Source organism: Oryctolagus cuniculus, chromosome 1, assembly GCF_051225735.1.
Source record: "Oryctolagus cuniculus isolate XC-2025 breed Fujian yellow rabbit chromosome 1, ASM5122573v1, whole genome shotgun sequence".
Lineage (NCBI taxonomy): Eukaryota > Metazoa > Chordata > Mammalia > Lagomorpha > Leporidae > Oryctolagus > Oryctolagus cuniculus.
Window position 1 is genome coordinate 205,440,443 of NC_142867.1, and position 24,223 is coordinate 205,464,665.

Below are 24,223 nucleotides of genomic sequence, written 5' to 3' on the forward strand. Positions count from 1 at the left end.
CAGAAATGGTGTAGGTGCTCAGGACACAAACACCATCCTCACCATTGTATCCCTTTTTGGAAGTGCCATGCTTATCCAGGACTGTCACTGGTGCTACAATCCCTGGAGTAGCTTGCTTTCACATGCATTACCTGAAGACTCCTACCTGAATTCCTCTACTTCAGGCTGGTAGCTGCTAATCCACAATTCCCACCACAACTGGCTCTCACCAGTGGCACTTGGATAATAGCCCCACTGCTTCCTGAAACTGCAGGGCTGTGATAAGTAATATTAGATTCCTCAGTCACCAGAATCTACCCTGTGGGACCTAGGGAAGAACATACCTGCACTCCATCATTCCAGACCCATATCTGCAAGTACATATTTTAGTCACCCTATAGGACTGGGGCAAGTTCCCCTTCACATCTCTCAGTGCTGATACTACTGGGGCTTCTGGTGCCAAAGTCCCAGTACCAGTCACAATCTCCCAGCAGGACCTAAGAAAGGTCCCATCCACATCATAGCCCCTGAGGCCCCATCTTTGTGCCACAAACCCCAGCATCATTCAGACTTCTCTGGCAGGACAAGGGGACAGTTCACTCTGTGTCCCTCAGCACCAAGAATGAGGCTCCAGCCATCACAAGCCCACATGTGATTGACATCCAATTCTCTGGTTACTGAAAATACACACCATAGGAAGCCCACATCCACTTCAAAGTCATGCTTCCATCTCCACAGACTGCTGCAAGACTAGACAACTGCAGCACTTGCACACACTTGTACACACTGCTGACACTGACTGAAGTTAAAGAAATCACTCAGAGGCAACACTTCTGAGGTTCACCTAGAACCAAAGTCAAAGTAACACCCTAAGAGATAATCTGCATTCCATCTAAACAAAACGTCTTTTCCAATGAAAACTATTCCATAAAGAAGGAACTATTATACCACATGTGCAGACATCAACATAGGGACCCAGGAAACAGGAAGAAGCAAGAAAACACGGCATCTTCAAAAGAACACAATAGTTTTCAAGAAACAGATCCAATTGGAAGGAAATCTGTGAAATATCTGAAAAATAATACAAAATAATGATCCTAAGGAAACTCAAAGAGATGCGATACAGGCATTTTAAAGAAACGAAGAAAATAATAGATGAATGAGAAACTCAATAACAAGATACAAGTAATTAAAAAGAACCAAACAGAAATTTTGGGGCTGAAAATTCCAATTAATGTAATAAAGAAGTACAATTCAGAGCTTCAACAACAGAATGGGCCAAGAGGAGGAAAGATATTCTGATCTGGAGGATAATACTTGAAATAACCAAGGCAGACAAAAATAAAAAGAATTAAAAATGGTCAAGATATATATAAAAGAAAACCCATCAGACTAATAGAAGACTTCCCAGTAGGAACTGTACATGCCAGCAGAAATGGATAATATATTAAAGGTCTTAAAAGAAAGACTTCCAACCAAGAATATATTACCTAGTAAAGCTATCTTTCTTTTTTTTTTTTTTTTTTTTTGAAAGGCAGAGTTAGACAATAAGAGAGAGAGAGACAGAGAGAAAGGTCTTCCTTCTGTTGGTTCACCCCCAAAATGGCTGCTACGGCCGATGTGTTGTGGCCGGCGCACCACGCCGATCCGAAGCCAGGAGCCAGGTGCTTCCTCCTGGTCTCCCATGCGGGTGCAGGACCTAAGCTATCTTTTTGAAGTCAAGTGGGATCGGCATTGTGGCATAGTGGGTAAAGCAACCGCCTGCAACGCCAGCCTCCCATATTAGTGCCAGTTTGAGTCCTGGCTGCTCCACTTCTGATTTCACAGGTAAATACAAATAGACTGAAAGTAAAAGGTAAGAAAAAGATACACCATGCAAATGGAAACCCAAAACAAACTGGAATATCTACACATATATCAGATAAAAAGCTTTAAATCAAAAACTGTAAAAAGAGACAAAGGATACTATACATTAATTAGAGGATCAATTCAGCAAGAAGATATATCATAAATTTATTTATACCCAAAACACCTCCACCAAGACATATAAAGCAAATATTAGACCTAATGGGAGAGATACTAATACAATAATTGTGGGGCACATAACACACCACTGTCAACAATGAACAGATCATTAGGAAAGAAAATCAAAAAAGATATATCAAGGTTGAACCATTGTAAAGTAAATGGATAAAACAAATTTACAGAACATATCATATAACAGCTACAAAATATACACTTTTCTCATTATCACAGGGAACATTTCCTAGGATATATCATACAATAGGCCACAAGTCTCAGTAAGTTTAAAAGAACATAAAAATCATATCATGTATCTTCTCAGATCACACAGGAATAAAAAACTAGATGGCAGGATTGAGGGAGTAAGGATGGAGGGAGAGAAGGAGGGGAGTATGGTTATCATGTTAGAATTGTGTCTGAACTACATGAATATGTTCCCTTTATATTAATAAAAATTAAAAAGAAGACAACAACTACTTAGATATATGGTGGATTAATAGGATGTAAGGATGGATTTGTGAGCTGGACTATTACCAAATTGGGGGAAGTAAAGCTAATAAAATCAACTTTGCTGGAGAAAAAAAAAAATCAACAAAAAGAACAATAGAAAGCTTACAAATGCATGGACATTGAACAACCAAGTGACTCCTTAAACAAATTTAAAAAGAAATTTAAAAATTTTTTGAAACAAATGACAATGAAAGCCAACATAGCTAAACCTGAGGAATATAGCAAAAGCAATATTAAGAGGGAAGTTAGCAATAAGAGTTTACATTAAGAAAACAGAAATATATCAAATAAACAATCTAATGATACAACTAAAGGACTTACAAAAACAAAATACAAAATTAACAGCAGCTGAGATATTTTAAAAACCAGAGCAGAAGTAAATGAAATTGAAACAAAAAATACAAAAAATTATTTGCAAACTATGCAACTGATAAAGGATTAATATCTAGAATAGATAAAGAGCTCAAAAACCTCAACAAAACAAAAAACTCATTTAAGAAATTGGCAAAGGACTTACACAGGCATTTTTCAAAAGAAATTTAAATGGCCAACAGACACATGCAAAAATGCTCAGGATTACTAGCTGTCAGGGAAATGCAAATCAAAACCACAAGATTTCATCTCACCCCAGTTAGAACGGCTCTCATATAGAAATCAATAAACAACAAATACTGAGGAGGATGTGGGGAAAAAGGTACCCTAATCCACTGTTGGTGAGAATGTAAACTGGTACAGCCACTGTGGAAGACAGTATGGAGATACCTCAGGAACCTGAAAACAGACCTACCATATGATCCAGCCACCACACTCCTGGGAATTTACCCAAGGGAAACGAACTCATGTAAGAAAGAGTTATCTGTACTCTCATGTTTATTGCAGCTCAATTCACAATAGCTAAAATATGGAATCAACCCAGATGTCTAATAACTGAAGACTGGATAAAGAAATTACGGGATGTGTACACCATGGAATACTACACAGTGGTAAAAAAAAAAAAAAATCCTGTTGTTTTCAACAAAATGGATGCAACTGGAAAAAATACTTAGTGAAATAAGCCAGTACCAAAAGGACAAATACCATATTTTCTCCCTGATCTGTGATAACTAATATAGTACCTAAAAGGTAATCTATAGAAGTGAAATTGACACTTTGAGATGCAAAGACTTTGAATTGCCCTTGTCTCAACTGTTGAGGAACAGTTTTCTTTTTTTCCATACTATTTGTTGAACTCTTATGGTTACTCTTACGTGTATAAAGTTAATTAAAAACAGATCTTAGTAAAAAATAGAATGGGAATAGCAGAGGGAGGAGGAAGAAGGGTGGGAGTATAGGTGGGAGGGCAGGTATGGCTGGAAGAATGACTGTGTCTCGTGCCATGGGATTCCAAACCCATTAAAGTGGCATGTACCAATGCCATCTTACTAGTCAAAGTAATCAGTTTCAGTTCATACTTGATCATAAAGATATGATTAAGTGTCAAAAGGATCACATAAACAAAACCAGTGTCTGTTAATAATAACTGATAGAATTAAAAGGATAGAACGATCCAACATGGGAAGTGGGATACACAGCAGACTCATAGAATGGCAGATGCCCTAAACAGCACTCTGGCCTCAGCAGCAGCCCTTAAGGCATTTGGATTTGGCTAAAAAGCCCATAAGAGTTTCTCAGGCATGAGAAGCCAAAACACTGTGGCAAAAAAAATGACCTAAATGAAGGATCTCTGTGAGAGCCCAGTGAAAAGAACAGCCATCAAAGAAGGAGGTACCTTTCTCTGAAGGGATGAGAGAACTTCCACTTTGATTATGGCCTTGTGTAAATAAGGTCGGAGTTTGCAAACTCAAGAGGCTTCCATGGCCTTGGCAGCTCATGACAACAGCCTCGGGTGATTATTGACGTCATAAGTAAGAGTGTCAATTGTTAAATCAATAGCGGGAGTCACTGTGCACTTACTCCTCATGTAGGATCTCTGTCCTTAATGTGTTGTACTATGTGAATTAATGGTAAAACTAGTATTCAAACAGTACTTTATACTTTGTGTGTCTGTATGGGTGCAAACTGTTGAAATCTTTACTTAGTATATACTAAGTGATCTTCTGTATATAAAGATAATTAAAAATGAATCTTAATGCAGAATGGGATGGGAGAGGGAGTAGGAGATGGGACGGATTGCAGGTTAAGAGGGAAGTTATGGGGGGAAAATTGCAATAATCCAGTAGTTGTACTTTTTCTTTTATTATTTGACAGGTAAAGTTATAGACAGTGAGAAAGACAGAAAGGTCTTCCCTCCATTGGTTCACTCCCCAAATGACCACTATGGCCAGCGCTGCGCTGATCTCAAGCCAGAAGCCAGGTGCTTCTTCCTGGTCTCCCATGCAGGTGCAGGTGCCCAAGCACTTGGGCCATCCTCCACTGCCTTCCTGGGCTACAGCAGAGAGCTGGACTGGAAGAGCAACTGGGACTAGAACCCAGCGCCCATATGGGATGCCAGTGCCGCAGGCGGAGGATTAACCAAGTGAACCACGGCGCCAGCCAGTTGTACTATTGAAATTTATATTTATTAAATAAAAGGGAAAAAAAGAATGACTGTTTCTAAAGTTGAATTTATGAAATGCATGAAGTTTGTATAGCTTAAATAAAAGGTTTCTGGGTAAAAATAAATAAAAATTTAAAAAGGAAAGTCTGAGAAGCAATGATATAAATTTTAAGTAGGAAGAATAAGACAGGGTAGCATTAAGATATACAAACAAAAAAGTAAATATAATGTAATTGACATCCAGTTATAATTTCTTCCTCAGAGAACTACTGAATCATTATATGTTATTCTTTTAAATATGCTATTGTTTCAAAGTGCTTTGGATAGACGTTGGACATAGTAATCACAATTTGTTAAATAAATAGCTAAGAAGTAAAAAAAAAAAAAAAAAAAAAAAGCACTGGGTTTTTGAAAAGATAATCAAAACAATCTTTAAGCCAAACTAACAAAGACCCAAAATAGCCAGCTATCTTAAGCAAACAAACTGAAAGCATCACAATACCCAACTTCAAAGCATACAGCATGGCATCCACATTAAACATCACAAGAACGATGAAACAGAATAGAGGCCAGAAATTAATCTACACACATACAGCTGATTTTTGTCAAAGGTTCCAAGAGTACACATTGAAGAAATGAGTCTTCTCAATAAATAATACTGGCAAAACTGCCTATACATATGTAAAATGAAATTAGACCCCTACCTTTCATCATGTACAAAAGTCATCTCAAGACAGACCAAAAGACCTAATTATAAGAATAGAAATCATGAAATAATCAGCAGAAAGCCCAGGAGAAACACTTCAAAACTTCAATCTTAGCAATAAATTTTTGGATAGGACCCCAAAAACAGCAGGACAAAAGCAAAACAGGATAAGTGAGATTATATCAAACTCAAAAGTTTCTCTACAGAAAAAAAAAAGAATCAAGAGGGAAGAGACATCCAATAGAATGGGAGAAAATATTTGCAAACTACTTATCTTGTGGGGAGCAATCCGGACTGGACTAAGTTACTGGAATTAAGACTTATTCTATGCATCTGCTCTCCCACAATATGGCGCTGGGAGAGAAGTAAACAGCTTCCACACAGCTGCCTCCAGTTCAACCAATAAACTGTAGGACTTGCTCCTGATTGGAGAGCAGCGTACTCGGCGTGTGGGCAGCCGAGTTGGGATTGGCAGAGGAGGACTATAAAGGAGGAGAGAGACGGCATTCATCAGGAACATCTATGGGGAACATCTAGCTGAAGGAACACCCGTGCAGCCCCCGAGAAAGCCGGCCAGCGGTGTGCCACTCCCCTGCGGAAGTGGGGAATGTGGCCAGGGGGAACTGCCCTTCCACGGAGGTGGAAGGGATAGTAGCCAACCCGGGAAGAACCAGCAGCAAACCCGGGGAGGGCCGAGCAGACAAAAGAACAGCACAGGGTCCTGTGTCGTTCCTCCACGAAGAGGGGGAGCGACATAATGGTGCCGTGACTCGGATAGGAAACCTAGGACGGATATGAAACTTAGGAGGGAAGAAACGGCAAGAAGCAGGAAAATACCGGAGAGAGAGACTAGCGAAGAGCCTAGGGGAAAGCCAGACGAGAAAGGTGCCGGAAGAAGCTATTGAAAGCCTAGGCATAGACTTGGATACGGACTGTGGGAAAGAAGCTAGGAGATTGAAAGCGAAAGTGAAACCTGGAGGAGGCTTGGACTCGGATACGGACTGTGGGGAGAAGCCAGGAGAAATGAGAGGAATATTGTTGGAAGAAAACTTAAGGAAACATACCGGGTAGAGAAAAATGTTAGGGAGGATGAAGCCGCGAGTGCAGGCCGAGGCGGAGATATAAGCCACCTTGGAATTCTTCAAGTCACCCCGGGGAGCAAGAGGCGAAGATCTGGAACCAGAGGCAGAGACGTGGGCCGCCAGGATTCTCCAGGTTAGTCCGGGGAACTTGGACTGAATGCCGGTGGTGGCGGAAACATTCGCGGAAGCCGCCGCGTGCAGAGAGAGCACGGGGCGTGAATAGATAGGGAAGGGGCTGGCGCAAGGCCGTGGTGCAGACGCGAAGGGCGTGGAGACCGCGGAGCGCGCGAAGCCAAGCCGCGCAAAGCCGAGCCGCGCAGATGAGGCGCGGGCTGAAGCGGCGCAGAGCCGGGAACCCGCCGGCGGGGCGAGGCGCCGGGAAGCTGCAGGGATAAGAGAAACAGAAGTTTAGAAGTAAAGTGAGAGAAATAGGAATGCTGGAAGATAGAAGTAAAATGGGAGAAATAGGAATGCCCGGAGATAGAGAAATAGAGAAATAGAAAGGCCTCCCTACAACATGGCAATGAGAAAGCTTGGATTCGGTCTGCCTGATTAAGTGAGGCGATGAGCACCTGGGCGGCTAGCAGCTTATGCGCCGCAGGTCACCGAAGACAGGCACGAATTAACATCAGTAAGGCTTCCCCACAATGCAACAATTAGGAGGCTTGGATTCGGTCTGCCTGATTTAAGGCGGTAAGCACCAGCAAGCAGCTCGACCAAAGCATGAGCTGCAGGTCACCGAAGATAGGCACAAACCAACACTAATAAGTCTCCCCCACAATACGGCAATGAGAAGGCTTGGATTCGGTTTGCCTGATAGGTTTTGTAAGCACCTGCAGGCAGTTCTAGCAGAGTAGAGCATGCGCTGCAGGGCACCGAACACAGGCACGTATCAGCGCCTAAAAACCTCCTCACAACATGGCGAAGAGAGGACCCGGATTCGGTTTGCCTGATAGGACTTGTAAGAGCCTGTGGCAACTCTAGCAAGTAGAGCAGAGTGTGTGCTGCGGGACACCGAAGACAGGCGCGTATCAACGCCAAAAATAAAAAGAAAGGGGGATCTGTGGGGAGCAATCCGGACTGGACTAAGTTACTGGAATTAAGACTTATTCTATGCATCTGCTCTCCCACAATATGGCGCTGGGAGAGAAGTAAACAGCTTCCACACAGCTGCCTCCAGTTCAACCAATAAACTGTAGGACTTGCTCCTGATTGGAGAGCAGCGTACTCGGCGTGTGGGCAGCCGAGTTGGGATTGGCAGAGGAGGACTATAAAGGAGGAGAGAGACGGCATTCATCAGGAACATCTATGGGGAACATCTAGCTGAAGGAACACCCGTGCAGCCCCCGAGAAAGCCGGCCAGCGGTGTGCCACTCCCCTGCGGAAGTGGGGAATGTGGCCAGGGGGAACTGCCCTTCCACGGAGGTGGAAGGGATAGTAGCCAACCCGGGAAGAACCAGCAGCAAACCCGGGGAGGGCCGAGCAGACAAAAGAACAGCACAGGGTCCTGTGTCGTTCCTCCACGAAGAGGGGGAGCGACATTATCTGACAAAGTATTAATATCCACAATGTCAGGAACTGAAAACTCAACAACAAAACCACCATTCCAGTCAAGAATGAGGTTAAAAGATCTGAATATAGTTCTCAAAGAAGAAATACAAATGGCTAACAGATATATGAAAAAATGCTCAGTATCACTAGCCATCAGAAACATATACATCAGGCCGGCGCTGCAGCTCACTAGGCTAATCCTCTGCCTTGCGGCACCGGCACACCGGGTTCTAGTCCCGGTCGAGGCGCCGGATTCTGTCCCGGTTGCCCCTCTTCCAGGCCAGCTCTCTGCTGTGGCCCGGGAGTGCAGTGGAGGACGGCCCACATCCTTGGGCCCTGCACCCCATGGGAGACCAGGATAAGTACCTGGCTCCTGCCATCGGATCAGCGTGGTGCACCGGCCGCGGTGGCCATTGGAGGGTGAACCAATGGCAAAGGAAGACCTTTCTCTCTGTCTCTCTCTCTCACTGTCCACTCTGCCTGTCAAAAAAAAAAAAAAATATATATATATATATATACACATCAAAAAGCACTTCGCCTCATCACTCATCCAATGACTATTATCAAAAAGAAAGATACATCCAAAAGACATGAAATTATATCAGAGTTACCTGCTTAAGATATGGGGTCAACCATGGAGTCCATCATCAGACAAATGAATAAGGAAATGTGATATATATATGCAATGAAATACTATTCAGCCACCAAAAATAAAATCCTATTATGTGCAACAAAATGAATGGAACTAGAGGACATCCTGTTAGCAAAGTCAAGTCAGATACACAAAAACAAATATTGCACTCTCAATCATGTTGGAGGTAAAAAAAAAAAAAAAAAGCATGCATATAAACAGAATGTTGAATTCTAGAGGCTGGGAGGGTTGAGATAGTTTGGACTAAAAAAAATAGGGGAAGTTGGGTGTGGTTTATAGATTGTGACAGATATACTAACATAATGTAACTAATATAGGAAGCTGAGTGTCAGGTATGAGAACCCATTGCAAAACTTTACAATTATTGTTTTCTAAGTCTAAAACCATGCTGAAAAAGCAAAAAAAGCAATTTAGAAATGCAACAGAATATTGATTAAAATTACATAACTGATTATGAAATAATATATTAACCAAATTTGTTATTTTTTAAGACTATTTAAAGGTAAGGAGAAATGCTTATAATGTGAAGAAGCAAGCAAATATTATGCCCCAGAAACTGTAAAATATAGAAAATGTCTTTTTTTCATCTGGAAATAAACCAGAATATTCGGTGATTATCTGAGTGTTGGGACAGAGATGATTTTGTGTTTTGTTTTTCTTGTCTCCCAGTTTTCTTATAAATAATTTGTTACTTTATATATAATGAAGACAATATATTAAAAGAACAGAAAAAAAGTTTATGCTGCTTGAAACATGTTTATATAAAATCATTTGACTCTGAATCTCTAGTAATTTTATTATCTTTATGTAAACATACATACTGAACTTTCAGAGCCCAACTAAGAAAAATCAGTTAACTGATTATATAGCAATCATCGCATTCTTAAAAATATAAATTTTACAAAACTGTATACTTGGACACCTCAATACACAAGTTAGCAAACTTGGTTTAATCTTTTCAGGTCATTATTCTGATATATCCTTTGTACTAACCTATTAACCAATGATGCCCTCTAGAGTTACTGATGGATATGCAGTTTATCAGCTCTGTTGGTTAAATTTACCAGGACCGTTTTAGGAAGTGGCACTTGTCTCCAACCTCAATTCTAGAAAAGGAGGGCCATGTTGTTCAAAACAGAATTACCTAACAGCATTTTAGACAGGCAGAGGTTCAGGATCCACACCAGGACTACTGAACCTGGATTGCAATTCAAAAAAATATTCTCAAGTAATTCATATATACATCCAGTTTTGAGAAATATTGCATTGAGCTACAAAGTTCTTCTGCCTTAACAGTAAGATGAAACCCTTTCATTCTCCAGTTGTAACCAAGAGCTTTTTTCACAAATTGATCTCCCCACCCCTGCTTACATCTTGCCCTTTGTCCATTTCTCCTGTCTCCAAAGCAGAAGAAAACACTGTATGAGAAACAGAATAAGCAAATCCTCTATGTAAAATTCAAATACTTCCCAGATTGAACCTCTCTTCACTTAGTAGCAGCAGAGGAATATAATTGTTATCAGCTATGATGTTTTAAGTTCCAGGGCTCCATACATGCTGACACTTCTGAAGTTCTAGATGTCTGCTGACATTTAAAGAGCATGACTGTACTGTTGACTGATTTTTCTAATGAATATTCCAGAATTTATACACCCAACTATTTTTTGCTCTCCTTAAAGGAGTCAGTCAGGGAAAGAGAATAAATCAATTTACTTTATTTAAAACATTTCTAACATTTTTCTTTCAGAATCACTGGTAGTTAAGATAGAACAATATAAGAAACTGCTTCTTTTTGTTTCATCACTCTCTAGTCATACCCAAAGCCCAAACAATTCCTAATTTAATCACCAATTTTGGACAGACCCACCTGATAACATTCTATTTGAGTAATTTCCACAAATCACATCAAACTTGCAAAATGGATACTTGGGGTATTCCAGGCCACATTTTAAAAGTTATAGAAAAAAGGACTAGGGGCCCATGCTGTGGTAAAGCCACTGCCTGTGGTGTCAGCATCCCATATGGGCGCCAGTTCATGTCCCAGCTGCTCCACTTCCAATCCAGCTCTCTGCTATGACCTGGGAAAGCAGTAGAAGATGGTCCAAGTCTTTGGGCCCCTGTCCCAGCGTGGGAAGACCTAGAGGAAGCTCTGGAACCTGATTAGCACAGCTACGGCCATTGTGGTCAACTGGGGAGGGAACCAGTGGATGGAAGCCCCCTCTCTCTGCCTCTCCTTCTCTCTGTTTAACTGAATGAATGAATGAATGAATGAAAGAAAGAAAGAAAGAGGACTGAAGTAAGCGACACCTCCTCTGGAGAGGAGGAATATACATTTTACATAGAATCTGGCATATCTCTTATAAATATAAAACAAAAAAAATCACAGCACTTAATAGATGGCACATATTATAATTTTTTCAGTTATAATACTTAATTTAAGCAAGTGACAAGGCAGAAAATAAAACCAAAATTCAGTTAAAAAAAGTAAAAACACACAACATACTTTAAGAAAATTACTTTAATTTCCAAAACAGATTAATCCAGAAGGCACAATATTATTTTCTGCTATTGCTACTCATGCAGTAAAACAGTGAAATAAAGAATTTTCTATAATATATAACACAGACTTTTCTAACTATCTAATACAAGTTTCCTTATTTGTACCTGTGCAATATGTGATAATTCCATTTCGGACTTAAGAGCCCTAATAGTTTTAAAACATTTTCTTGCAACTACTACTTCATGCCTATGAAGGATAAAGATCAAGTCTGAACTTGTAACAACCTCCTATCTTAAAATGTCCTCTGGTGAAAAAAAATTCCATAAATTATTATTGACCTAATTCTATTTTTTTAATAAATTGGATTCATCAAATGTGAAAAAAGAAATTTCTCTTATTTCTTTGTGGATTCACAACATGAGGGAAAAAAAAGATGATGCAGTCGTCTATAGAACAATGAGGTCTAGAGAATAGTTCTGATGGTAAAGTAGCAAAAGGTCTAATAAGCAGCCCCCTTGCTTGGGGGGGGGGGGCGGAATTTATCAATGTGCTCATCCTCTGCATTACTCAGTAATTCCAAGTGATTTTCAAATTAGGAGGTAGATTACTGGTATTAAATTCATCAAATTTCGATCTATCTTGAACAGGAACATTATAGAACTCTAGAACATCTCTGATTCTGCACATCTGGTGAAGCCTGGAGTTAGGCACTGCATGGCCCAAGTCATCAGCTAAGCGCCCCAAGAGAATGAACTTCAGATGACCATCTTCCAGATGGATGTCCTGCCAATTGCTGGGAAGAGCCGTACCAAAAACTTCTTTAACACGAGATTCCAAAAGACTCTGGAGATTTTCAGGTGGCACGTACGTTCGGCTTCGTATGGGCGGACACACCAAGAGAGGTTCTTTCTTCACCTCTTCTACTGTCTCAGCCTCCACCAGCTCTTCCTCTTTTCTGGGTAGTCCAAAATAAAAATATGTGAATCTTTGGTTCATTGCATTAGTGAAATCAGCAAACACCAGACTGAATCTTGCTCACTAATCAAAATCAACAAATAATTTGCACATTTACTACTCTCTGGGCACTGTGGAGTAGAAAAGAATACAACAGGTCCCTGCCATTGGAATGGGTAAGGGTGAATAAGTAGTTACAGACAGAAAAATACTAAGTACATTGTTTTACATACTGTAAGAATTCCATAGAGTTAGTGATAAAGAAAGATATATCAACTCTGGATTCCTAGTCCTCTAAGACTCAACCATAATTTACATCTCTAATCTCACCTCCCTAGATGAACTCAATAACCTCTTCAAACTAACTCATATTCTGTTTCCCACACTCCCACTTTCATGATACCCTGTGTTATTTCAGGTTATATCCTTTCTGAATACCTGTTTTTCACCTTTACATACAGAAATTTTTCTGACTCTTCAAGTCCTGATACAAAACTGTTCTTTTTCAAGTTTTACCTGATTCCCCTCAATCAAGCACTACTGTAAATTCCTCTCATCTCAGCACTTAGTGCTGCTATCAGAGTATATCACATTCTACCTCAGTTTTAATTTTATTTGCATTCCACTTCTCTTACTAGCCTCAAAACTGAAATATTTTGGACCAGATAATTATTTATTGTGGGAGGCTGTCCTGTTCATTGTAGGATGTTTAGCAGCATCCCTGGTCTCTATCAGATGTCAATAGGACTCATATCCTCCAGTCTTAACAACCAAAAGAAAGAGTGGATAACAGTCTGACTGAGAACCACTGTACCATATTATAAGCTCCTAAACACAGAAATCCATTTTATTGATTTTTGAGGTTCTTTGAAAACATGTTTAGGAGCTGGCGTCACGGCACAGGTTAATCCTTTGTCTGCGGCACCAGCATCCCATGTGGGCACGGGTTCTAGTTCCACTGTTCCTCTTTCAGTCCAGCTCTTTGCTGTGGCCTGGGAAAGCAGTGGAGGATGGCCCAAGTCCTTGGGCCTCTGCACCCACATGGGAGACCCGGAAGAGGCACCTGGCTCCTGGCTTCGGATCGGCATAGGTCCAGCCTTTGTGGCCATTTGGGGAATGAACCAACAGAAGGAAGACTTTTGTCTCTGTCTCTCCCTCTCATTGTCTGTAACTCTACCTCTCAAATAAATAAAAATCTTTTAAAAAGAAAACATATTTAGTATCTGCTTGAGTAACTATTATTCAGTATATGGGCCAAACGGAAGGAATCTGCTGACATAGCATAAAAGTGCATAATAAAAGATTTGTTCATGAACTACCTAGAAATTCGTTTCTCATAGAGTTGGCATCCATGACTAAGACTGACCAACCCTACAAAAACTGGAGCCACCAAGGGCTGGCACTGTGGCGCAACAGGTTAACGCTCTGGCCTGAAGCGCTGACATCCCATATGGGTGCCTGTTTGAGACCCGGCTATTCCACTTCCCACCCAACTCTGCTGTGGCCTGGGAAAGCAGTGGAAGATGGTGGGAGACCCGAAGGAGGCTCCTGGCTCCTGGCTTCAGATTAGCGCAGCTCCAGCCGTTGTGGCCAACTGGGGAGTGAACCAGCAGATGGAAGACCTCTCTGTCTGTCTCTACCTCTCTCTGTAACTCTTTCAAATAAATAAAATAAATGTAAAAAAAAAAAAAAATTGGAGCCACCAGAAAAAAATGGTATCTGCCCCAAAATATGGTTTTTAATATCATTCCTTCTTAACTATTCAGACTTTCTTCTAGTAATTAATCCCTCCTTCTCTAACAATTCTTTATTAGCTTCCCACTATCTCCTTAGTGTTGTCTGAGTGTATCCCTTTAAAGTTTGTATGTTAAACACCAAATCCTCAAATTCAAATGTTAATTGTTTTTGGAGGTGGGGCCTTTAAAAGGTAATTAGATGAGGTCATGAGGGTAAGTCCTTACGGCATCAGTGACTTTATAAGAGGAAGGGCCAGAGCCACAGCTCACTAGGCTAATCCTCTGCCTTGCGGTGCCGGCACACAGGGTTCTAGTCCCGGTCGGGGTGCCGGATTCTGTCCCAGTTGCCCCTCTTCCAGGCCAGCTCTCTGCTGTGGCCCGGGAGTGCAGTGGAGGATGGCCCAAGTGCTTGGGCCCTGCACCCCATGGGAGACCAGGAGAAGCACCTGGCTCCTGCCATCGGATCAGCGTGGTGTGCCGGCCGCGGCGGCCATTGGAGGGTGAACCAATGGCAAAAGAAGACTTTTCTCTCTGTCTCTCTCTCTCACTGTCCACTCTGCCTGTCAAAAAAAAAAAAAAAAAAAAAAAAATTAAAAAAAGAGGAAGAACGACTCCAGCTGGCATGCTGCTCTGTCTTGCCATATGATTTCCTCCACCATATTATGACACAGCAAGAAGGCTGCCCAGATGTACAGCAGATGCCAGTTATCATGTTCTTGGTCCTCCTGGGCTCTAGAACCATAAGCCAAATAAACTGCTGTTCTTTTTAATTTACTTATAAATTACTCAGTCTCAGGCAGTTTGTTACAGTACCAGAAAACAAAGATACTATTAAACTATTCACAGGATATACAATATGGTATTATATCTCCCATCTTTTAAAATAAACATTATCCATTTTCATTTTATCTGAAAGAGACACAGAGACAGAGACAGAAAGACAGAGATCTTCCATCTGCTATTTTACCCTCCAAATGCCTATTATTGTTGAGGCTGGTCCAGGCTCAATCCAAAAGTTCCAATGTGGGTGGCAGAGACCCACCTGCTGCCTTCCAGGGTGAGCATTGTCAGTAACTTGGAATTAGATGAAGAGCCAAACGTAGGTACTCTGATATGGGACGGGAGTATCCCAACTGGCGTCTTAACTGCTGCACCAAGCACTTGCTCCAATACCTCTGACTTTTAAAGAAAAAGAAAAAAATTCTCCCTAGACCCCATGTTTCCCTTCAGCTATGTTTCACCTTTTCAACAACAACAAAAAATCTCTAGGAGTTATCTATCCCTCAGTTCTCATATTTTCCTCAAACTATTCCAGTAATATGCCACTGCATGTAAATTCATGTAATTGTATGTAAGTTATGTAAATGGATTAAATATTCCAATTAAAACACAGAGTGGCTGAATGGATCAAAACCCAACTATTTGTTATGTACAAGAAAACTCACTATAGATTTAAAGATACAAACAGTCTGAATATGAAGGGATGGAGAAAGATATTCCATGCAAATTGTAACCAAAAGCAGCAGGAGTGGCTATGCATCATGTGGGACAAAATAAGCATTAAGTCAAAAACCCTTGTCCAGAGACAAAGGTCATAAAGTAATGATAAAAAGGCTAAATCAATAGGAAGACAAATAATTATAAATATACAAGGGTCTTCAAAAAGTTCGTGGAAATCACGTATTATGAAGAAACTATGACTAGATTTCAAAATCTGTACGCACCAAAATAAGGGCATACCAACTTGTTACAACGTGACTTAACTGGATCTATTTAGAGGCATTAAGAAGGATAAGACACTGGTTTGAAAAGAGTTTCATCACAATAACATGAATGCAGCTAACACTGAAGCAAAAAAAAATTCTAATTTTTTCAATTTATGATGACACCTGGATGGAAGAATGATGAAACCATTAATGCTTTATGAAAAGTTTACAGGGATGATATACCTAAAGAAATCCACAGTTTACAAACAGTAACTTGTTTGAAGAAAGGCTGAGACAATGTGGATGAAACCCTCTGCAGCAGCACTATATACACATCAATTTGTGAGGGAACAATTTTGTTTGTGCTCTAAATGAAGATAATTGATAATTAAGAGCAGAAATAATAGCCAATACCATAGATATTAAGTTGGTTCAGCTTACACAATTCTGACTGAAAAACTGCTGCAATCAGATCAACTGCAGACACCAGTATAGCTGCGAATGTTTACACAAGTTGATCAAGATCTGCAGGCACTTCTTTAAGAACTTTAATATATGATTTACCAGTATGAACCTGAAGGCAAAGCACAATCAAAGTAATCGTTACCAAGAGATACCAGCAGTCCAATCAAAGCAAAAGCAGAACAAAGGGCATGACAAGGGTATTCTGGGATGCTCAAAGCATTTTTCTTTTTAGCTTTCTGGAGGCCCAAAGAACAATAACTACTGCACCTTATAAGAGTCTTGGGGAAGTTATCCAAAGCATTAGCAGAAAAACTCCCAGGAAAGCTTCACTAGAGAGCTTCTCTCTTACTAATTCCTCTCACCAAACAAGGGCAATTTTCTAAGATCAGAAACTACTCACCATCCACACTACAGTCATAACTTGACTCCTTCTGACTTTGTTTTGCTTCCTAATCTTAAAACATCTTTAAAGGGCACTCATTTTTCTTCAACTGATAATGTACAAGAGACTGCAGGTGCACGGTTTAATTGCTAGGAACCTCAGTTCTTTAGGGATGGACTAAATGGCTGGTATCATCAATAAGAAAAGTTTACGCTGAAAAATAAAGTTTATATATATGTTTAAAGACTTGTATACATATTTAAAGATTTATTTATTTATTTGAAAGGCAAAGGTACAGAGAGAAAAAGAGAGAGAGAGAGAGGTCTTCTATCCGCTGGTTCACTCCTCAAATGGCTACAACAGCTGGGGCTGGACTGGACCAGGCCAAAGCCAGGAGCCTGAAGCTTCTTCCAGGTCTCTCATGTGAGTGCAGGGACTCAAGCATTTGGGCCATCTTCTGCTGCTTTCCCATTAGCAGGGAGTTGTACTGAAAGTAGAGCAGCCGGGATTGGAACTGGCACCTATATGTGATACCAGTGCTGTAGGCAGCAGCTTTACTTACTATGCCACAATGCCGCCCTCTGCCTTTAAAATTATTTATTAGTTATTTGAAACGCAGAGTTACACAGAGATACAGAGAGAAAAAGTTTATATTTTTATCTTTTAATTCCATTTTCCCACAAATACTTTGAAGTCTCTTCATATCTGAACCCAACATCAGAGTACCAAGATACAGAAAGCAAGTACTGAGAGATCAGAAAAGAGAAATCAACAGAAAATAGTAGGAAAATTCAATGCCTCACTTTCACTAATGAATAGAACATCAAGACACAACAGTAAGAAACAGCGAACCTGAATAACATTACAAATCTAACAGACCTAATAATATACATACATATGCAGAGCTTTCTTTTAAAAAAAAATATTTATTTGAAAAGCAGAGATAGAGCTCTCCCATCCACTGGTTCACTCCCCAAATGGCCAAAATAGCCACTGAAGTCAGGAGCCAGAAGCTCCCACGGGGGAGTCAGGGGCCCAAGTCCTTGGGCCATCTTCTGCTGCTTTCCCAGGCAAATTAGCAGGGAGCTGAATCCAAAGTGGAGCAGCTGGGACTCGAACTGGTGCCCTTATGGGACACAGGAATGCAGGCCTTTGCCCAACCTGCTACACCACAGCGTCAGCTCTTATTTTATTTTTAAAAATTCATTTAATGATTTTGAAAGAGTTGCAGAGAAAGAGGGAGAGGGAGAGGGACAGAGGGAGGGAGGGGGGAGAGAGCATGAGCGAGCAAGAGAGAGAGCGAGCAAGCTGGGAAAGCAGTGAACGGTGGTGAAGTCCTTGGGCCCCTGCACCCAAGTGGGCGATGAGGAAGCAGCTCCTAGCTTCAGCCTGGCCCAACCCTGGTCATTGCAGTCATGTGGAGAGTGAACCAGTAGATGGCAGCTAGTGCTCTCTCTCTGTAACTGCCTTTCAAATAGATGAATAAAACTTTTAAAAAAATAATAATAAAAACTTAGTAACAGCAAGAAAGTGAAAAAAATTCGCAAATACATGTAAAGTAAACAATGCATCCCTGAAGAATACTAAGTCAATAGAAAGTCAAAAGGAATTTTTTAAATATATCAACATAAAAAGAAGACGCAACACACCAAAACTTATGGGATGCAGAAAAAGCAGCACTAAAAGGAAAGTTCATTGCAATAAATACATACATTAAAGAAGAAGAAAGAATTCAAACAACTCAACACTGAACCTGAAGAATCTGTGCCCAAACTTAGCAGAAAGAAGAAAATAAATAAAAATGCAATAAGGAATAAAAAGGCATTACAAACAAAAATATTAAGTCTTTAGCTAGACTATGAAAAAAAGACTCAAATAAATAAAACCAGAAATGAATGAGAAGACATTATAACATAAGCCTCAAAAATAAAAAGAATCATGAGACCATTATAAACACACACACACCAAAAATTAGATAACCCACAGTAATGAATAAATTCCTAGAAACATGCACCCTACAAAGACCAAGATTAAAGAAGGAACAGAAAGCCTAAACAGACTAATAACAAATAAGAACAAGGAAGAAATCAAAAACCTCACAATAAGGAAAAGCCTAGGACCAGATGGCAACATTTAAGTCTACTCTATATTAAAGTTAGAATTAATACTAATCCTTCTTAAACTATACCAAAAAAATAGAAAAGGGAACACTTTTAGACTCATTTAGGAAGCTAGCATCACCTTCATACCAAGGCAGACAAAAACAACACAAGGAAACATTAAGGCAAATATTCCTAAAGAACATAGATACAAAACTGCTCAATAAAAACTAGCAAACCAAATCCCACAGCACCTCAGAAATATTTTACACTATGGTCAAATAGGATTTATCCCTGGAATGCAATGTTGGTTCAACATAGGCAAATCAATAAATGTGATAACACTACATTACCAGAGTGAAGTTAAAACTGCACAATCAATAGATGTCGAATATGAATTTGACAACATTCAACACTCATCCATGATATTAAAAGGATGAGACAAAATAGGCAGAGAAGGAATTTACCTCAAATCAATAAAGATCATTTTTAGAAAAGCTCACAGCTAGCATCATAATCAGCTGGAAACACTTGGTAGAAGGCAAGGATGCTCAGTCTCACATCCATTCAACACAGTACTGGAAGTCCTACCCAGAACTACTTGGGATGAAAAAGAAATAAAGGGCATTCAAGTCAGAAAGGAAAAAGTACAATTCTCTTTTTGCAGATGACACATTCCTACTAGTGACACACTCCAAAGACTCCATAATACAAAACTGTAAGAACAAAATAAATTAAGTAAATAAAAATAAATCACTATTTCTTAATACATGCAAAAAGAAAAAAATGAAAGCCATTAAAACACTGGTTAGACATTTGGTCCTGGCAGTTAAGATGCCCACATCCCATTTGGGAGTACCTGGGTTCAATTCCTTGCTCAACTTCTGATTCTACCTTCATGTTAATGTGCACTGTGGACAGTGACAGGTGATGGCTCAAGTGGTTAGATCCTTGAAATCCACATAGGAGACCTGGATTGAATTCTTTGCTCCTGGCTTCAGCCTGGCCCAGTCATTGTAGGTATTTTTTGAGAGGGAACCAAAGATAGATTCTCTCAAATAAATAAATTTTTTTAAAAAATAGTAAGAAATGTAACCAAGGAAGACACCCTGAAAACGAAAAAAACACTGATGGAAGAAAGAAATTGAAGCACTAAGAAAGATATCCCGCATTCATTAACTGAAAGAATTAACACTGCTAAAAAATTCTCATACTACCTAAAGCAATCTATACATTCAACAAAATGCCTATCAAAATTTCAATGCTATGGGCCAATGCCATGGTGCAGTAGGCTAAACCTCCACCTGCAGTGCCGGCATCCCATATGGGTGCTAGTTCTAATCCCAGCTGCTCCACTTTTGATCCATATTTCTGCTATGGCCTGGGGAAAAAAAAATGGCCCAAGTCCTTGGGCTCCTGCACCCACATGGGTGACCCAGAAGAAGTTACTGGCTTTGCACTGGCCCAGCTCTGAGAGTTGTGGTGGCCATTTGGGGAGTGAACCAGTGGATGAAAGATCTCTCTTTCTCTGCCTCTCTGTAACTCTGCCTTTCAAATATATTAATAAAGCTTAAAAAAAAAAAAGACAATTCACATGAACCACCAAAGCACTCAACTGAACAAGAACAACAAAGTTGGAGGGATCACAGGATCACACTTTTTGATTTAAAATTCTATTACAAAGATACAGTAATCAAAACTGCTAATCCAGCCATTTGGAGTGACCCAATGGATAGAAGATCTCTCCCTCTCTCTACCTTTCAAATAAACAAATATTTAAAAAATAAAATAAATTTTAAACAATTTAAACAATTTAAAACAGTATAACACTGGCATGAAAATACAATAAACCAATGGATCAGAAAAGAGATCCCATAAATACACCCACACACAGGACACCAAGAAGACACAATAGAGAAAAGATCGTTTTATTCAATAAATGATGTTGGGAAAAATAAATAGCTACATGCAGAAAAGAATTTAGACCTTTATCTTATCCCAAATACAAAAATTAACTCAAAATGGACTACCAATTTAAATGTAAGGCCTGAAACCATAAAAATTCCTGTAAGAAAACAGAGTAAAAGTTCTCCGACTTTGGTCTTGGCAGCAATTTTTTTTAAAAAAAATATAATACTAAAAGCACAAGTAACAAAAGCAAACAAATAGGACTACATCAAACTAAAAAGCCTCTGAGCAAAAAAGGAGACAATAAACAAAAACTCAACCCACAGATTATGAAAAACTATTTTCAAACCATACACTTAACAGATCTGTTATGTGATAATATCCAAAACACACAGGGAACTTAAATGAATAGCAAACAACATTAATAACAATTGTATTTAGAAATGGTCAAAGGACTTGAATGGACACTTTTCCAAAGGCATGCAGGTGGCCAAGGAGAGTGCGCTCCACATAACTGATCATCAGGGAAATGTAAATCAAAGCCTCAAGCTATTACTGCCTGGAATCAAGTCCCACCTCTACTTCCAATCCAGCTTCCACCTAATGTACCTGGGAAGCAGAAAATGGCTTAAGTACTTGGGTTCCTGCCACCCACTTTGGAGACCTGGATGAAGTTCCTGGCTCCAGCTATGGTCAGGACTAGCTCCAGTTGTTGCAGGCATTTGAGGAATGAACCAGAAGATGGGAAATTCTGTCTGCCTTTCAAATAAATGTTTTAAAATTGTAAATAGAATCATTAAGATCTAGAGCCGGCGCCGTGGCTCAATAGGCTAATCCTCCACTTTGCGGCGCCGGCACACCGGGTTTTAGTCCCGGTTGGGGCGCCGGATTCTGTCCCAGTTGCCCCTCTTCCAGGCCAGCTCTCTGCTATGGCCAGGGAGTGCAGTGGAGGATGGCCCAGGTGCTTGGGCCCTGCACCCCATGGGAGACCAGGAAAAGCACCTGGCTCCTGGCTCCTGCCAGGATCAGCGCGGTGCGCCGGCTGCAGCGGCGGCCATTGGAGGGTGAACCAGCGGCAAAAGGAAGACCTTTCTCTCTCTGTCTCTCTCTCTCACTGTCCACTCTGCCTGTCAAAAAAAAAAAAAAAAAAAAAAAAAAAAAAAAAAAAAAGAATCATTAAGATCTAGCATTATGTATTGAGTACACATCCAACAGAAATAAAATCAGTATTTCAAAGAAATTTCCATCTTTATTACCATGTTTACTGCAGCATTATTCCCAATAGCCAAGACATGGCAGCCATGACAGATGAATGGATAAAAAAAACTGTCATAACATGAAATATTATTCAGCCTTAACAAGAGGGAATCTTGTCATTTTCAACAACACAGGTGAACATGGAGGACATGATGCTGAGATAAGTCAGACACAAAAAGAAAAATTCTGCATGACTGCATTCATGTTTGTTATGGTCTGAATATGATTTTCCCCTGCACTCACTAAGGAGCTTAATTCCCAAAGTCCACTGCTAGGTACTAAGAGGGCAGAAATTTAACCTGATTGTGTTATTTACAGATGAGTCCTTTGAAGAGTGATTAGATATTAGGTCAGTAGGCTGGGGCCCACATGATTTAATTTTGGTGGCTTTATAAGGAGAAAAAAAGAGACCACACATTATAGCCAGACATGCATAGTCTTTTGCCTTGTGATGTCCTGTGCCAACTCCAGATTCTACCAGTAAGAATGCTATCTCCAGAAGCCAACCGATGAGCCCTGACCGATCTTCAACTTGAACCTCCAGAACCATGAGCCAAAAGACACAAACCACACATTTATACAGCTAGGCTGCCTTAGGTCTTTTGTTATAGTGACAAAAAGCCGGCTGACACAATGTTGAGTCTAAAAAAGAAAAATTCATAAAAGCAGAGAGTAAAATGGTGGTGGAGATATTGGTCAGAGGTAAAGTTTCAGTTATGTACGTTCCAGAACTCTACTGTACAGAATAGTGACTGTGGCTAACAGTGCTGTATTATATATGTGAAATTTGCTGAGAGATCTAAGTGTTCTCACTACAAAACAGAGACAGATATCATCAGCCAAATTGTAGCAATCAGTTCACTACATCAAGCATTATATTTTATATCTATACATAAAATAAAATTCCATTTCAGTTATCCTACATGGGTATAGTTTTCTTCATAATTCACTATTTCCTAAAATTATAGTCTACAACTGTCCATTTTTTTCCTCAAGTAGAACACATCCTCTGTGATGAGAAAGCCTTGGTATGTCTTAGCAACCCCTGAAATAAAGTGCGGTATATAGCAGACACTCTAAAAATAGAGTGAATGAATAAAACAAATTGGAAATCTGGGAAGTAACAAATACTAACAAAGGAAGAGAGGAAATTTATAAAGAGCTGATTGATAAAAATCTGGACCATAGAATAATTTTTGTTTGAGCCTTAAGAGGGCACCCATTGTTACCTGAGGTTCCTATCTAAATTCTGATGCTTTCAGCACCAGGACAGATTTACCTTCCACCTGCTCCACACGGTGCAAAAACGGTAGCTAGGTAGTTAAGACACCCGAGTGACAGATTCAGCTCTGCCATTAACTTGCTCCGTGACTGTGAAAAACACTTCCCTTCTGCAGATCCCCGTTTCCTCGATGGTCGGGGCACTTAGGCATTGAGAAGGGATTTCACTGCAGCCACTGTTATGTACCTGCTGACAGAAATGCCAGCCCAGAGAACGCGCTTCCTGACTGCTGAGTGAATCAATCAATCAATCAATCAATCAACAAACGAACTAGAGGAGGCTGCGTCTCACTACTGAATCGTAAGAAACACGGCCTACAAATGAGTTGATCCAGCACTTTCACGTCCGTGTTTCTAAGTCGACTGTTCCACGCAAGTGCTGCTCACACCGCACTCGGTCACTCGCACACGTGGTCCATACTGTTTGCTTAATAAATGAATGAATGAAATGGAAGGAAAAGAAGGTGCTATTCCACCATCACAGGAGGAAAGTGAAACCGAGGCGGGAAGGGCCTGGGCCGCATCAGTAGCAGAGGAGGCGCTGAACTCAGGCCCTTACCCTACCTTGTCGCCCCTGCACTGAGCAGGCTAAGGACCAGGGCTTAGTAACAAGACATTCCTTCCTGAACTCGTCCTTTCACCGCCCTCAGCTTCTCTTATTTTTCTAGAACGTGACCCACAGTCCAATCTTCAGCTTTACCTGGACCGAGACCAAAACTCTCTGCGCGTCACTCTTGCGACCATCCACGCAAAGCCTCTTCTACCAACACCGCACACTGCCAGACCCGCCATCTTCCAGGAGAGCCGCGACACTGAGCTCAAGCCCTCCGCCGTCGGCGGCGCGCCCAGGCCAGCCAATCGGATGTCAGCTTAGTAGCACGGTTTCCCTTTTCCCGG

The 24,223-nt window shown here is 40.5% G+C and overlaps 2 protein-coding genes across 2 annotated transcripts in view; both read right to left on the minus strand.

Annotated features, from left to right (window-relative positions):
* The window catches only part of LOC100348617 (bile acid-CoA:amino acid N-acyltransferase), a 53,235-nt gene extending 29,095 nt beyond the window's left edge, over positions 1–24,140 (minus strand). Inside the window, exon 1 of the mRNA XM_089301382.1 lies at positions 24,027–24,140. The gene's annotated coding sequence lies outside the window, so the exon portion shown is untranslated. The remainder of the gene's footprint in view (positions 1–24,026) is intronic.
* MRPL50 (mitochondrial ribosomal protein L50) lies at positions 11,539–24,140 on the minus strand. The gene is made up of 2 exons (XM_002708144.6): positions 24,027–24,140; positions 11,539–12,493 (listed from the first exon to the last, which is right to left on the minus strand). Exons 1-2 carry the CDS (start codon positions 24,116–24,118, stop codon positions 12,106–12,108), a joined length of 480 nt encoding a protein of 159 aa, XP_002708190.1. The 5' UTR covers positions 24,119–24,140; the 3' UTR covers positions 11,539–12,105.
* Positions 24,141–24,223: the final 83 nt, after the last annotated feature.